General features: G+C 39.4%; 1 protein-coding gene across 1 annotated transcript; it reads right to left on the bottom strand.

Annotated features, from left to right (window-relative positions):
• Positions 1-331: 331 nt before the first annotated feature.
• Positions 332-966, bottom strand: LOC149378750 (cellulose synthase A catalytic subunit 6 [UDP-forming]-like). The gene is made up of 2 exons (XM_089604237.1): positions 683-966; positions 332-590 (listed from the first exon to the last, which is right to left on the bottom strand). Exons 1-2 carry the CDS (start codon positions 963-965, stop codon positions 544-546), a joined length of 330 nt encoding a protein of 109 aa, XP_089460363.1. The 5' UTR covers position 966; the 3' UTR covers positions 332-543.
• Positions 967-17,582: the final 16,616 nt, after the last annotated feature.

Raw genomic sequence — 17,582 nt, 5'->3', positions numbered from 1 at the left:
CTTACTCGAATAACGAAGTGCACCCTCAACTCGGATTTTCAACAAAAACTACCCTGAACTCTTGTTTTGTTAACGCGTTGCCCCTTCTGTTAATTTTTTTCCGTTAACATCCAATTTTTGAGCACGTGATCTCACATAATTACTAGTTTGAGGGCACACTAGTAATCTTATCAAATGAATATATTTAAAACAAATGAAAAAAAAAATTAAAAATAAGTGCAAAGGGTCCCACACTTTCAAGTTAGTACTTAAGTTAAGCGTACTTGACAAACTTTCCAAACTAATTTCTTTAATTAAATAAAATAAAAATATCAAACAAGACTTCCTCAGAATCCCCATCTTCTTCCTCTACGCTCTCAACACCTACATCCACCCGGACCACCTCAACAATGGCGTCAAAGCCGCGATTCGGAGGCCCGATAGCTCCGATTCGGCTCCCAAACCCGCCTCCGAGCTCAGGAAGAGACCCAAGCCCAGCAAGGACAGCAAGTCCGACTTCGACGAAAGCAACGCTCAGATCTTCCGGCTAAAGCTCGACGAAGCTCAAATCCAGTCGCGCCTCTTCTCCGACGACTTCTCAACGTTCGCTTCTGGCAAAAATAAGCAGAGATTGATGAAATAAAAATGAGAACGAGGATCGGTGTATTAACGGCGTGTGGGTGCAATAAAAAAGAGGGCTCACCGGCGCCGCCGTCACCTTCGACGCCTTCTTCGATATTCTCGAGGGCGTGGATCTGCTTCGAGGACTCTCTGTGCTTCGTCTTCTTCTGCTTCTCTTTCTTGACCTTGGCGTTGTGGCTCTTTCTCGACCCGAAGCACAGACAGCACCATCTGGGCCAGCAATTGCAGGTCCGGCTCGGAGCCTTCTTCTTGGCCGGAGCGTCGAACCCGTAAAGAGCCAACCGTCTGAAACAACACCCGGTTCCGACGTATATTGGGCCTTGAATCCCGTCCAAGCCTTTCATGTTGATCTGAATCGCAACGCAGATTTAGTACACAAGAGACTCGATAACTAAAAAGCCTTTCGTCAGTATCGCTTCTCTCACCCTTCAGATTTACTTGGATTCCGATTCGGAGAAAAGAATCGGAGTATTGGAGAAAGGGGCTTTTATCCCCGTGCTGTTAGGTTTCGCCGCCGTTTTTAAATCCCTAATATTGATGCTCAAACTCTCGTTCGAGAAATCCTTAATGTTTATGGTGGTGATGGTGATGATTATTTATGGTAGCATTTTCCTTTTGTTGCAGGTGTGTATCGCGCGGGGGAAGAGAAGAAGAAGAAAAGAAGAAAGAGGAGAGAGAGAGAGAGAGAGAGAGATTTTATATAGAAAAAAAATTAAAAATTAATTCAATATACTAAAAATACTATTCTACCCTCAATTGAGGTAACACGTGACTAAAACGTGCGTATGTTATGGACGGTAACTGCTAAATTTTGACGGAAGGGGCAAAAGTCAACAAAAACCTGAGTTCATGGTATTTTTAGTTGAAAATCCGAGTACATGGTGCACTTTGTTAATCAAGCACGAGTTCAGGGGGTAATCTTGTAAATTATCCATAATTTTTTAATGACAGTAATCTAATGTCCTTGAAACATCGGTGCAATGAGTTGAAACTAAATCCCCTTCACTATCAACGAACCAAATCTCTTTGAACTATTCGGACTGTGCATAGATTAGCATAATCTCGGTAAAGAATCCTAACTCGTTCAACGTGCCACAAGTTTCTCTATCAGTAGTCTTGGTGACCGTGCAGGAGCAAGCGTCGTGGCCATGAAGCTGTACGAAGTTGATATTACGGACAAGTGTGGAGACATAGGTCAACTATGTTGTCAATGGTGCCCACAAGAAGAGTTGTAGTCTTTATTTTGTACATTTGATGTAATAAAGTCTCATGAAGACTCTTGCTTGTAATTGCCTATCTATTCATTAATAAAGTTGAAACGTTCATTCATTCTTTCTTTGTTTGAAGCTTTATGATAAAACCTTAGTCTTTTAGTCCATAAACAAACTTAACAACTTACGAAGAGACAAATGTAGATTTGCATGAACAAACTCTTCATAGTTTGCTTAAAACGATATATTCGCAATCTTAGGGTCAAAGGACTATTGACCTCAGTATGATTGTTAGAAGAATCTATGATGTCTGGTTATGAGGCATTGAGAGTTGGGGACTCTATAGTTCTTCTAGGTATCTTCCGAAGGTACTGAATTGACCAGTGCACTTCTAGAGACAATATAAGAACAAACCATTTAACCTCTTATGTCTCGAAGTCACTATGTATGAATTGCATCATGCTTACCTTAATCCTGAAATGAGACATGCCATTTCACACCTTAGTATTCTCATTTGAGAAAGTCAAAGTTCGGACTCACTATGTGATTCCGAACAAGGCCTATTGGTGAAGTACTAAGTTGTGAGTCTGTCATGAGTAACTTTGTGAAGTTCTCATAGATATGGAATTCATGTACAAGATTGCTGAAATGCAATGTATGTCACCTCATGCTTTGTTCCTTGGAGTGTGAATAAATGAACTGGCTAGTGTCCAAATTGAGTCCTGACTCTTTTGGATGAAACAATGTGACTTGTTAGCTCCTCGTCAATACATTGTTTCTAGCTTATTCACAAGCGACAAAGGAGTTGAGGAAATAACAGCTAGAAGGGTAAAATGGTAATTTAGTAAATCCCGACTAGCTGATGACATTCATGAAGGGTAAACATAGATAATATTCAGTGGATCCGCTCATCATAATTAGGTCAAATTCTTGAGTAGAAAACAAATTCATTTGAACCGAGAGATTTTCAGTGTTAGCTCTTTAGTGGAGTCAGTTGGAATTAAGCTAAACTTGGAAAAAGGTTTGTGAACTTTTGAGTCCAAGTGTTTAGCTCAAGCTTTGTTCATTTGGGTCCATGTGGTCACTGTCACGAATCACATCGATATGAATAGTTAAACTGGAAGCTAAGTCAAAACAAGAACGAAAATAGTCAAAAGGGTATTTTTGTCTTTTGAGACAAAGGATGAAATGAATGTCAATACATTTTTTGACAAGTTCATTTGATGACTTAATGTCACTCGGCCATAACTTGTTTATTGGGCCTTGTGGATTAATTTCATTTCATAAGAATTTTATTGAAAATTCTTAATGGGCTTTTCTCATGTTGTCATGAACAAATGAAGAAGCTTCTAGAAGCTCCTTCTAGATGAGAGATGGGCGCCCAAAATACCCAAGAGAAAGAGAATATTTTGTGCATAAATGTATCAAGATACTTGCCAAAAGAAAAAGAGGAAACAAATTTCCTCTATGAGGAAACAAGGAGAATCGGCCAAGGCAACCAAGAAGGGAAACAAAAGAGGAAACTAATCCCTTGTGGATTGTATGAGATGGGCGCCTATTTTGATAGGTATGGGTAATAAAAGATTGCTCATAAAGGCTTGGAAAATAAGAGGAAACTACTTCTTTCCAAGGCCAACCCCTCTCCTATAAATAGGACCCTCATTCCCTTCATTTCATTCATTCAACATAAGTTAGAGATTGAGAGCTTCTCTCTCTAGACCTTGTGGTGGCCGAACTCCTCTCTCTCTCTCTAGTTTATTTTCGATTTTTCTTGTTTTGGCACCTAGGTCCTCACTCGACCTAGTGTTTAGCTCTGCGACTTCGAGACTCGTTCTTAAGTCGTAGTGTTTAAAAGTGCCCACTCACTGATTCCTTCTTTTCGAGTGATTTAGTGATAGAAACTTTCGTGGTTGCTCGAGGTGCCGAGGAAAGAAAGAGAGACGTGCTGCGAGGGGAGACGAGCGTTGCAAACTTTCCACAAGCTTCTTCAAAGTTCAAGCTTCAAGAAAGGTTAGTAAACTTCTAGCTCATATTGGTTTTTAATTACATGTACTTGCACTTGTCTAGGTTAGTAAAAACTGTTTTACTTGTAAAAGAAAATTTTTAAAATTCCGCCGCTTACCGAAGCGTTAATTATTTTCTCAAACCCTAGATCGATTCCAACAAATGGTATCAGAGCTATGGTCAAAGATTAGCATGTACATGTTTTTAAAATTATGAGCTTGAAAATCGTTTTCGAAAGTTTACTAATTTTGTGACAAGTTAGAATTGTAATCTTAGATTTTTTTTAATTTATTGCTCTTGTCTTTAAATTAAAAAGCATGTTGATTTTCTATGAGTTTGGGATGTTTTTAAAACACATTAGAATCAGTTCTAAAAGTTTTTAATTTTTTATATTGAAAAACGTGTTTTATAGGTTTGAGAAATTTCGGTAAATTTTGTGACTAGTTACTTTGTCTTTCTAGTTTCTTTTATTTACCGTATTCGTTTTATGCTTGTTGTTATTTCTTTTATTCTATGTTATTACCCTGCTAATAAAACACAAATAAAAGCTTTAAACAACATCTTAAAACGTTCCGTTACACTTGATTCTTTTTCGCACCTAAATAGGACCAAGCTTTAATTTATTTCTTTTTCTTCGAGCTGGAGTAAACCCGCATTAAAAGTGGCATAACTCTCTGCTCAGAAATCGAAATTTAATGATTCTTGAATCAAATTAAAGCTCTGTCTGTCCTCTGTCCAATGCCACTGGTTTCGGCTCGAAAGGACATCGGAGCCGCCAGATATGACGATTTTACTCCGAGGTGCGCGGCTGTCTGAAACTCCAGTTTTTTAGAAATCCGGATTTTCAAACCCCACTACCATGAGTTATAGAACTCTAATGAGAAAATTTTCTTGAGCAAAAATGTTTTTCATATGATTATAAACATGATGTGTAAGATTAAAATGTTTTGATTTTTGAAAGTTTAATTGAAATTGAATTTTTACAAAACTAGTTTGAATTTTGAAAAACCGTTTTCACTTTCAAACTTGAAAATATTTTGTCATCCAAATCAAATAAATTTTCAAAATGTTTTCAAAACTATATCTATATCACATATGTTCAAAATCTATATGCTCTTGAAAATTTGAGTGGGAGGTCTCCTTGTAGACAAGCCGAAAAATAAAAAGATGTGTAATCTCAAACTTTCAAGTGTTCGAGTGAGTTGAAGTTCACACTTCCCTCACGCACTTTCCCGAAATAGAAAATAGGAAAAGATCGAGTATGTACCTTGTGCCTTTATGCACTAATACTGCTCTGAACATGTCGATCTAGGATTCTCTTCTAGTTGTCCGCTCTGTCGCTCTCTAACTAGGAAATCTGTTTCCGAACTTATAAGAGTCGATGAACCAACTCCAAAAACTAAGTGGGAGGGTTATACTTGTTGTTTGTAACCCACGATCCCCAACACTAATGAAAAGTGCAAGTGTCGCCGGACTAAGAGTCACCCTCGTGGCCCTCTCTTAAATGAGAGTACTCAAGGGCGCTTTGCTCTGATCATTGCTCAATGAGCTACGTCCGAGAGTGAGACGATGATGGCAAGGCCTCCCCTTGGGGGATTGTTTTTCAAAGTTGATCTTTTGGACTAAGTGGTTGGTTGCACACTTAGGCTCAATCCCTAGTAATCCTCCCTCGAGGCCCTGCGAAAGGATGTGAGTGATCAAACCAATTTACAAGGTGGCTAGTCAAAATAGATGTATTGACATCTTGGCTTAGCATTAATGATGTGTCATTTACTTATAAAAGGAGATTTTTTGCGGCCTTCTCTTGAGGGAGTAAATTATCGTTTGGTTTATAACACCTTTGGATTTTATAAAAGTCTTAATGAAACTTAAATCCTAAACCAAAGACTAATCATAAACTTGTTTCAACTTATATAGGCAATATGTCTCTCAACCATCTCTCTATCTTTCTTTCCTCGAACAAACTCGAAAACGAAAACTACGTAGATTCGAAACGTAACCCCGACATAATACTTACCGTTAACAAGCACAAATGGGTACTCACCACCCCGTGTCCTCCTCTGACGAATGATGATTCAACTCAAGAGGACAATGACACCTTAGCGGCCTGGCTTCGATCCGATGAGATTGTGAGGTGCTATATCTTGGCATCTATGAACAATGTGCTGAAAGAGCAACATCGTGACATCGAGACTGCCGCTGACATGCTCTACAATCTCCTTGAGATGTTTGGAGGGCAAAGGCGTCAAGCAAGGCAACAAGCAGTCCGACAGTTTATGAACTGTCATATGAAGGCTAGGACTCCTGTTAGAGACTTTATGATACTGATCATTAGTTTTCTAAATAAGATGGAAATCCTAGGATCTGAGAATGATGGGAAGAATGTCATAGATATGATCTTAGAAACTCTCACTGCATCTCTTGATACCTCTAAGATGAACTACTCCATTAACAAGCTAGAGTACACTGTTACCAAGCTTATGGAGGAACTTCACACTGCTGTAAGTCTCACTAAGAGAAAGAGGAATCAAGGAGAGGCACATGCTACTGAGCAAAAAGCCTCCGCCTCTGGAACTGTGACGAGACCTTATAAGGCCGATAAAAAGAACTGTCCCGCCTATCTCAAAGCAAAGGAACATAGTATTGTACTAGTTACCGAAGCATGCTTAGTAGCTGATAATGTATCAACGTGGATTCTTGACTCCGCTGCTACTAACCATATTTGTTGTTCCTTGAATGGTTTCAAGAAAACCAAAAGCTTAGAGGAAGGCGAGTTCTGTTTCAAATGGGGTGATGGGAGCCTGGTGTCTGCGAAGGCTGTGGGATCCGTGAAGCTGTCCTTTGAAGACCGCACTTTAAACTTGAATAATGTTTATTTTGTTCCTACCTTTGGGAAGAACTTAATATCCGTTGCTCGTCTTCTAGAGCAAGATTATTGTTTAAAGTTCATTAAGAATGGAATTCGTATTTCGTTTCCTGATAATTCTTTTGTCACTGATGCATGTATGAAGAATGCTCTTTTCTACATCTATCCCACTCAACCTTCTCTTTTAGACACCGAAATAGACAATGATCTAATTAGGGAGCCAAAGAGGATCAAACTTTCTGAATCCTCCGATCTAACAAAATCAACACACCTATGACACTTAAGACTTGGTCATATCAGTCTAGAAAGGATTAAGAGACTTGTGAGGGATGGTCCACTCCAAGCCTCTGCAATAGGTTCACTACCTACTTGTGAATCATGCATAGAAGGAAAAATGACAAAGCGACCTTTCTCTGATAAAGGTCGAAGAGCCACTGAGTTGCTGGAACTAATACATTCTGATGTATGTGGTCCGCTCAGCCAACAGGCACGTGGAGGATACGAATACTTCGTTACCTTCACTGATGATTACTCACGATATGGGTTTGTCTATTTGCTCAAACACAAATCCGAGACCTTTAACGTATTTAAGGTCTTTAGGGCTTTAGTGGAAAAGCAAACTGGCAAAGTGATCAAAACCCTTCGATCTGATCGAGGTGGTGAGTATATGTCTGGAGAGTTCGATGACTTTCTTAAAGAAGAAGGTATCGCTTCTCAGCTTACCGCACCTGGCACACCTCAACAAAACGGAGTGTCAGAGAGAAGAAACCGAACTCTTATGGAGATGGTTAGAACGATGATGAGTTACTCATCACTCCCGCTTTCCTTTTGGGGATATGCCCTCGAAACAGCCGCTTACATTCTGAACCAAGTTCCGTCTAAAACGGTTCCTGGTACTCCTTATGAAAGATGGACTGGCCGTAAAGTAAGTTTGGGCCACATCCGAATTTGGGGTTGCCCTGCACATGTGCTAAGGCAAAAGACTAGCAAGTTGGCTAGTAGGTCAGAATTGTGCCTGTTTGTGGGATATCCAAAGGAAACTAAAGGTTTCATTTTCTATAGTCCCGAGGACGATAAGACTTTCGTTAGCACGAATGCTCGTTTCCTCGAGGAGGACTTTATGAAGGATGCGAAACCTAGAAGCAAAATTGTGCTTGAAGAAAAGTTGGGTGAGGAAGCTTCTACCTCATCTGTAAGAACTGTTCTTACCCCAACTGAAACACAACCTAACTCATCAGAATCTCGTCAAGTAGTACTTCGACGTAGTGGGAGGGCTACTCAAAAGCCTGACAGGTACATGTCTTATGGAGACTCTCTTGTAGCCGTCTCCGACATGGATGACCCTGTTTCCTATAGCCAAGCGATGGCTTGTTCTGAATCAAACCTTTGGCTTGACGCCATGAAAGTTGAAATGCACTCGATGTATGTCAACAAAGTCTGGAAACTTGTAGACCTTCCTGAAGGGATTAAACCCGTAGGGTGTAAGTGGATATACAAGAAGAAAATGGGTCCTGATGGGAACGTCGAGACGTTCAAAGCACGACTTGTGGCGAAGGGTTATACCCAACAAGAAGGGATTGACTATGAAGAAACCTTCTCGCCAGTCGCGATGCTTAAATCCATCCGCATACTCCTATCCATAGCTGCAGCTCTCGACTATGAGATCTGGCAAATGGATGTCAAGACAGCCTTTCTGAATGGCAATCTTGACGAGCGCATTTACATGGCTCAACCAGACGGTTTCGTGGATAAAGGTCAAGAGACCAAGGTTTGTGAGTTGCTTAAATCCATTTATGGACTAAAGCAAGCATCTAGGTCATGGAATATTAGATTCGATGAAACTGTAAAGAGCTTTGGCTTTGAACAGTCAATAGATGAGCCTTGTGTTTACAAGTTAATACACGAAGGCAAAGTTGTGTTTCTTGTACTATATGTCGATGATATACTACTCATTGGTAATGACGTGGGTAAGTTATCTGAGGTTAAGGTCTGGATGGCAAAGCAATTCGATATGAAGGATCTAGGAGAAGCCGCGTACATTCTGGGGATCCAAATCTTTCGAGATAGGAAAAACCGGACCCTGTCGCTCTCTCAAGCATCTTATATTGATAAGGTGATGGATCGCTTCTCGATGCAAGACTGCAAGAGGGGTCAAACACCCTTTAGGCATGGAGTTTCACTCTCTAAGGACCAGTCTCCCAAGACTGCACAAGAGATTGAAGACATGAGGAAGATTCCTTACGCCTCTGTCGTATGAAGCCTCATGTATGCTATGCTTTGCACTAGACCTGATATATGTTTCGCCGTTGGCGTAGTTAGCCGTTTCCAATCCAACCCTGGACCCGAGCACTGGATTGCTGTTAAGCATGTTCTTAAGTATCTTCGAAGAACTAGGAACTTGATGCTTACATACTCAGGTACTGACCTGACTATGACGGGATATACCGACTCCGATTTTCAAGCGGATAAGGATTCCAGGAAATCCACTTCGGGATCTGTGTTCATCCTTAATGGTGGAGCTGTTGTGTGGAGAAGTATTAAGCAATCTTGCATTGCTGACTCCACAATGGAAGCAGAATATGTGGCTGCTTGTGAAGCATCCAAAGAGGTTGTATGGCTTAAAATGTTCCTTAAGTATTTGGAAGTTGTTCCAAACGTCGACGAGCCCATGACCCTTTATTGTGATAATAGTGGGGCTGTCGCTAACTCAAAGGAACCTAGAAGCCATAAGCGCTCTAAGCATATTGAGAGGAAATACCATTTGAGTCGAGAGATCGCGCAGCGCGGAGACGTGGAGGTGAAGTAGATCTCTGGCAGATCCATTCACCTAGGCCCTAGCGAACATGGTCTTCGACCAACATCGTGAGGGTTAGGCATGAAGGACTACACACACCTTCTTTGAGTCAAGTGGGAGTTTGTTGTCAATGGTGCCCACAAGAATAGTTGTAGTCTTTATTTTGTACATTTGATGTAATAAAGTCTCATGAAGACTCTTGCTTGTAATTGCCTATCTATTCATTAATAAAGTTGAAACGTTCATTCATTCTTTCTTTGTTTGAAGCTTTATGATAAAACCTTAGTCTTTTAGTACATAAACAAACTTAACAACTTACGAAGAGACAAATGTAGATTTGCATGAACAAACTCTTCGTAGTTTGCTTAAAACGATATATTCGCAATCTTAGGGTCAAAGGACTATTGACCTCAGTATGATTGTTAGAAGAATCTATGATGTCTGGTTATGAGGCATTGAGAGTTGGGGACTCTATAGTTCTTCTAGGTATCTTCCGAAGGTACTGAATTGACCAGTGCACTTCTAGAGACAATATAAGAACAAACCATTTAACCTCTTATGTCTCGAAGTCACTATGTATGAATTGCATCATGCTTACCTTAATCCTGAAATGAGACATGCCATTTCACACCTTAGTATTCTCATTTGAGAAAGTCAAAGTTCGGACTCACTATGTGATTCCGAACAAGGCCTATTGGTGAAGTACTAAGTTGTGAGTCTGTCATGAGTAACTTTGTGAAGTTCTCATAGATATGGAATTCATGTACAAGATTGCTGAAATGCAATGTATGTCACCTCATGCTTTGTTCCTTGGAGTGTGAATAAATGAACTGGCCAGTGTCCAAATTGAGTCCTGACTCTTTTGGATGAAACAATGTGACTTGTTAGCTCCTCGTCAATACATTGTTTCTAACTTATTCACAAGCGACAAAGGAGTTGAGGAAATAACAGCTAGAAGGGTAAAATGGTAATTTAGTAAATCCCGACTAGCTGATGACATTCATGAAGGGTAAACATAGATAATATTCAGTGGATCCGCTCATCATAATTAGGTCGAATTCTTGAGTAGAAAACAAATTCATTTGAACCGAGAGATTTTCAGTGTCAGCTCTTTAGTGGAGTCAGTTGGCATTAAGCTAAACTTGGAAAAGGTTTGTGAACTTTTGAGTCCAAGTGTTTAGCTCAAGCTTTGTTCATTTGGGTCCATGAGGTCACTGTCACGAATCACATCGATAGGAATAGTTAAACTGGAAGCTAAGTCAAAACAAGAACGAAAATAGTCAAAAGGGTATTTTTGTCTTTTGAGACAAAGGATGAAATGAATGTCAATACATTTTTTGACAAGTTCATTTGATGACTTAATGTCACTCGGCCATAACTTGTTTATTGGGCCTTGTGGATTAATTTCATTTCATAAGAATTTTATTGAAAATTCTTAATGGGCTTTTCTCATGTTGTCATGAACAAATGAAGAAGCTTCTAGAAGCTCCTTCTAGATGAGAGATGGGCGCCCAAAATACCCAAGAGAAAGAGAATATTTTGTGCATAAATGTATCAAGATACTTGCCAAAAGAAAAAGAGGAAACAAATTTCCTCTATGAGGAAACAAGGAGAATCGGCCAAGGCAACCAAGAAGGGAAACAAAAGAGGAAACTAATCCCTTGTGGATTGTATGAGATGGGTGCCTATTTTGATAGGTATGGGTAATAAAAGATTGCTCATAAAGGCTAGGAAAATAAGAGGAAACTACTTCTTTCCAAGGCCAACCCCTCTCCTATAAATAGGACCCTCATTCCCTTCATTTCATTCATTCAACATAAGTTAGAGATTGAGAGCTTCTCTCTCTAGACCTTGTGGTGGCCGAACTCCTCTCTCTCTCTCTCTCTAGTTTATTTTCGATTTTTCTTGTTTTGGCACCTAGGTCCTCACTCGACCTAGTGTTTAGCTCTGCGACTTCGAGACTCGTTCTTAAGTCGTAGTGTTTAAAAGTGCCCACTCACTGATTCCTTCTTTTCGAGTGATTTAGTGATAGAAACTTTCGTGGTTGCTCGAGGTGCCGAGGAAAGAAAGAGAGACGTGCTGCGAGGGGAGACGAGCGTTGCAAACTTTCCACAAGCTTCTTCAAAGTTCAAGCTTCAAGAAAGGTTAGTAAACTTCTGTTGTCAATGGTGCCCACAAGAAGAGTAGTAGTGTCTATTTATGTACATTTGATGTCATATAGTCTTACGAAGACTCTTGCTTGTAATTGCTTATTCATTAATAAAAAGTTGAAACGTTCATTCAATCTTCCTTGTCTGAAGCTTTATGATAAAACCATAGTCTTTTAGTCCATAAACAAACTAAACAACTTACGAAGAGACAAATGTAGATTTGCATGAACAAACTCTTCGTAGTTTGCTTAAAACGATATATTCGCAATCTTAGGGTCAAAGGACTATTGACCTCAGTATGATTGTTAGAAGAATCTATGATGTCTGGTTATGAGGCATTGAGAGTTGGAGACTCTATAGTTCTTCTAGGTATCTTCCGAAGGTACTGAATTGACCAGTGCACTTCTAGAGACAATATAAGAACAAACCATTTAACCTCTTATGTCTCGAAGTCACTATGTATGAATTGCATCATGCTTACCTTAATCCTGAAATGAGACATGCCATTTCACACCTTAGTATTCTCATTTGAGAAAGTCAAATTTCGGACTCACTATGTGATTCCGAACAAGGCCTATTGGTGAGGTACTAAGTTGTGAGTCTGTCATGAGTAACTTTGTGAAGTTCTCATAGATATGGAATTCATGTACAAGATTGCTGAAATGCAATGTATGTCACCTCATGCTTTGTTCCTTGGAGTGTGAATAAATGAACTGGCCAGTGTCCAAATTGAGTCCTGACTTTTTTGGATGAAACAATGTGACTTGTTAGCTCCTCGTCAATACATTGTTTCTAACTTATTCACAAGCGACAAAGGAGTTGAGGAAATAACAGCTAGAAGGGTAAAATGGTAATTTAGTAAATCCTGACTAGCTGATGACATTCATGAAGGGTAGCATAGATAATATTAAGTGGATCCACTCATTATAATTAGGTGAATTCTTGAGTAGAAAATAAATTCATTTGAACCGAGAGATTTTCAGTGTCAGCTCTTTAGTGGAGTCAGTTGGCATTAAGCTAAACTTGGAAAAGGTTTGTGAACTTTTGAGTCCAAGTGTTTAGCTAAAGCTTTGTTCATTTGGGTCCATGAGGTCACTGTCACGAATCACATCGATAGGAATAGTTAAACTGGAAGCTAAGTCAAAACAAGAACGAAAATAGTCAAAAGGGTATTTTTGTCTTTTGAGACAAATGATGAAATGAATGTCAATAAATTTTTTGAAAAGTTCATTTGATGACTTAATGTCACTCGGCCATGACTTGATCATTGGGCCTTGTGAATTAATTTCATTTCATAAGAATTTTATTGAAAATTCTTAATGGGCCTTTTCTTATGTTGTCATGAACAAGTGAAGAAAATTCTAGAAGCCTTTTCTAGTGAATATAGGCGCCCAAATACCCTAGAGATAGAGAGAATATTTTGTGCATAAATGTATGAAGATACTTGCCAAAAGAAAAAGAGGAAACAAATTTCCTCTAAAGGAAAGAAGAGGTAGGCGCCCAAGTAGAGAAAGAAGCAAGGCAAGGAACAAAAAAGGAAACAAATCCAAGCCTTCTAGAAGGCTGCCTTGGCCGAGTGTCTCATAGAGGAAAAGAGGAAATTGGCTCATGAATATGTGATATTCTATAGAAGAGGAAACTACCTTATTGAAGGTGAGACCTCTCCTATAAATAGGAGCCTCATTCTTCTCATTTTTCTCATTCCACATAAGTTAGAGATTGAGAGCTTCTCTCTCTAGAACTTGTGGTTGCCGCCCCTCTTCTCTCTCTCTCTAGTTTATTTTCGATTTTTCTTGTCTTGGCACCTAGGTCCTCACTCGACCTAGTGTTTAGCTCTGCGACTTCGAGACTCGTTCTTAAGTCGTAGTGTTTAAAAGTGCCCACTCACTGATTCCTTCTTTTCGAGTGATTTAGTGATAGAAACTTTCGTGGTTGTTCGAGGTGCCGAGGAAAGAAAGAGAGACGTGCTGCGAAGGGAGACGAGCGTTGCAAACTTTCCGAAAGCTTCTTCAAAGTTCAAGCTTCAAGAAAGGTTAGTAAATTCTTAGCTCATATTGGTTTTTAATTACATGTACTTGCACTTGTCTAGGTTAGTAAAAACTGTTTTACTTGTAAAAGAAAATTTTTAAAATTCCGCCGCTTACCGAAGCGTTAATTATTTTCTTAAACCCTAGATCGATTCCAACAAATGGTATCAGAGCTATGGTCAAAGATTAGCATGTACATGTTTTTTAAAATTATGAGCTTGAAAATCGTTTTCGAAAGTTTACTAATTTTGTGACAAGTTAGATTTGTAATCTTAGATTTTTTTTAGTTTAATGCTCTTGTCTTTAAATTAAAAAGCATGTTGATTTTCTATGAGTTTGGGATGGTTTTAAAACACATTAGAATCAGTTCTAAAAGTTTTTAATTTTTTATATTGAAAAACGTGTTTTAAAGGTTTGAGAAATTTCGGTAAATTTTGTGACTAGTTACTTTGTCTTTCTAGTTTCTTTTATTTACCGTATTTGTTTTATGCTTGTTGTTATTTCTTTTATTCTATGTTATTACCCTGCTAATAAAACACAAATAAAAGCTTTAAACAACATCTTAAAACGTTCCGTTACACTTGATTCTTTTTCGCACCTAAGTAGGACCAAACTTTAATTTATTTCTTTTTCTTCGAGCTGGAGTAAACCCGCATTAAAAGTGGCATAACTCTCTGCTCAGAAATCTAAATTTAATGATTCTTGAATCAAATTAAAGCTCTGTCTGTCCTCTGTCCAATGCCACTGGTTTCGGCTCAAAAGGACATCGGAGCCGCCAGATATGACGATTTTACTCCGAGGTGCGCGGCTGTCTGAAACTCCAGTTTTTTAGAAATCCGGATTTTCAAACCCCACTACCATGAGTTATAGAACTCTAATGAGAAAACTTTCTTGAGCAAAAATGTTTTTCATATGATTATAAACATGAAGTGTAAGATTAAAAGTTTTGATTTTTGAAAGATTAATTGAAATTGAATTTTTACAAAACTAGTTTGAATTTTGAAAATCCGTTTTCACTTTCAAAATTGAAAATATTTTGTCATCCAAATCAAATAAATTTTCAAAATGTTTTCAAAACTATATCTATATCACATATGTTCAAAATCTATATGCTCTTGAAAATTTGAGTGGGAGGTCTCTTTGTAGACAAGCCGAAAAATAAAAAGATGTGTAATCTCAAACTTTCAAGTGTTCGAGTGAGTTGAAGTTCACACTTCCCTCACGCACTTTCCCGAAATAGAAAATAGGAAATGATCGAGTATGTACCTTGTGCCTTTATGCACTAATACTGCTCTGAACATGTCGATCTAGGATTCTCTTCTAGTTGTCCGCTCTGTCGCTCTCTAACTAGGAAATTTGTTTCCGAAATTATAAGAGTCGATGAACCAACTCCAAAAACTAAGTGGGAGGGTTATATTCGTTGTTTGTAACCCGCGATCCCCAACACTAGTGAAAGATGCAATAACGTGGGACTAAGAGCCGCTCTTGCGACCCTCACTTAAATGTGAGTACTCCAAGGCGTTATTGCTTCGATCATTGCTCAATGAGCTACGTCCGAGAGTGATGCAATGATGGCAAGGCCTCCCCTTGGGGGATTGTTTTTCAAAGCTGATCTTTTGGACTAAGTGGTTGGTTGCACGCTTAGGTTCAATCCCTAGTATCCTCCCTTGAGGCTCTGCGAAAGGATGTGAGTGATCAAACCAATTTAAAAGGTGGCTAGTCAAAATAGATGTATTGACATCTTGGCTTAGCATTAATGATGTGTCATTTACTTATAAATGGAGATTTTTTGCGGCCTTCTCTTGAGGGAGTAAATTATCGTTTGGTTTATAACACCTTTGGATTTTACAAAAGTCTTAATAAAACTTAAATCCTAAACCAAAGACTAATCATAAACTTGTTTCAACTTAAATAGGCAATATGTCTCTCAACCTTCTCTCGTTCATCCTTTCCTCGAACAAACTCGAAAACGAAAACTACATAGACTCGAAACGTAACCTCGACATAATACCTACCATTGAAAAGCGCAAATGGGTACTCACCACCCCGTGTCCTCCTCTGACGAATGATGATTCAACTCAAGAGGACAATGACGCCTTAGCGGCCTGGCTTCGATCCGATGAGATTGTGAGGTGCTATATCTTGGCATCTATGAACAATATGCTGAAAGAGCAACATCGTGACATCGAGACTGCCGCCGAAATGCTCTACAATCTCCTTGAGATGTTTGGAGGGCAAGGACGTCAAACAAGGCAACAAGCAGTCCAACAGTTTATGAACTGTCACATGAAGGCTAGGACTCCTGTTGGAGACTTTATGATACTGATCATTAGTTTTCTGAATAAAATGGAAATCCTAGGATCTAAGATTGATGGGAAGAATGTCATAGATATGATCTTAGAAACTCTCCCCGCATGTCTTGATACCTCCAAGATGAACTACTCCATAAACAAGCTAGAGTACACTGTTACCAAGCTTATAAAGGAGTTTCACACTGCTGAAGGTCTCACTAAGAGAAAGAGGAATCAAGGAGAGGCACATGCTACTGAGCAAAGAGCCTCCGCCTCTGGAACTAAGAAGAGACCTCACAAGGCCGATAAAAAGAATTGTCCTGCCAATCTCAAAGCAAAGGAACATAGTATTGTACTAGTTACCGAAGCATGCTTAGTAGCTGATAATGTATCAACGTGGATTCTTGACTCCGCTGCTACTAACCATATTTGTTGTTCCTTGAATGGTTTCAAGAAAACCAAAAGCTTAGAGGAAGGCGAGTTCTGTTTCAAATGGGGTGATGGGAGCCTGGTGTCTGCAAAGGCTGTGGGATCCGTGACGCTGTCTTTTGAAGACCGCACTTTAAACTTGAATAATGTATATTTTGTTCCTACCTTTGGGAAGAACTTAATATCCGTTGCTCGTCTTCGTGAGCAAGATTATTGTTTAAAGTTCATTAAGAATGGAATTCGTATTTCGTTTCCTGATAATTCTTTTGTCACTGATGCATGTATGAAGAATGCTCTTTTTTACATCTATCCCACTCAACCTTCTCTTTTAGACACCGAAATAGATAATGATCTAATTAGGGAGCCAAAGAGGATCAAACTTTCTGAATCCTCCGATCTAACAAAATCAACATACCTCTGGCACTTAAGACTTGGTCATATCAGTCTAGATAGGATTAAGAGACTTGTGAGGGATGGTCCACTCCAAGCCTCTGCAATAGGTTCACTACCTACTTGTGAATCCTGCATAGAAGGAAAAATGACAAAGCGACCTTTCTCCGATAAGGGTCGAAGAGCCACTGAGTTGCTGGAACTAATACATTCTGATGTATGTGGTCCGCTCAACCAACAGGCACGTGGAGGATATGAATACTTCGTTACCTTCACTTATGATTACTCAAGATATGGGTTTGTCTATTTGCTCAAACACAAATCCGAGACCTTTAACGTATTTAAGGTCTTTAGGGCTTTAGTGGAAAAGCAAACTGGCAAAGTGATCAAAACCATTCGATCCGATCGAGGTGGTGAGTATATGTCTGAAGAGTTCGATGACTTCTTAAAGAAGAAGGTATCGCTTCTCAGCTTACCGCACCTGGCACACCTCAACAAAACGGAGTGTCAGAGAGAAGGAACGAACTCTAATGGAGATGGTTAGATCAATGATGAGTTACTCATCACTCCCTCCTTCCTTTTGGGGATATGCCCTCGAAACAGCCGCTTACATTCTGAACCAAGTTCCGTCTAAAAACGGTTCCTGGTACTCCTTATGAACGATGGACTGGCCGTAAATTGAATCTTGGCCGCATCCGAATTTGGGGTTGCCCTGCACACGTGCTGAGGCAAAAGACTAGCAAGTTGGCTAGTAGGTCAGAATTGTGCCTGTTTGTAGGATATCCCAAGGAAACCAAAG

This window comes from Urtica dioica, chromosome 12, assembly GCF_054948205.1.
Source record: "Urtica dioica subsp. dioica isolate 48M chromosome 12, U.dioica_male_clone48M_v1_H2, whole genome shotgun sequence".
Lineage (NCBI taxonomy): Eukaryota > Viridiplantae > Streptophyta > Magnoliopsida > Rosales > Urticaceae > Urtica > Urtica dioica.
The sequence above is the reverse complement of the archived record's forward strand: the minus strand, read 5'-3'. Positions and strand labels throughout refer to the sequence as shown.

What these genes read in the sequence shown, in the direction of transcription:
- LOC149378750 (XM_089604237.1), bottom strand. Translation starts at nt 965, where the DNA reads ATGAAAGGCTTGGACGGGATTCAAGGCCCAATATACGTCGGAACCGGG. An exon ending in CGAAGGTGACGGCGGCGCCG is followed by an intron (nt 591 to 682) that starts GTGAGCCCTCTT and finishes TATTTTTGCCAG; the next exon opens with AAGCGAACGTTGAGAAGTCG.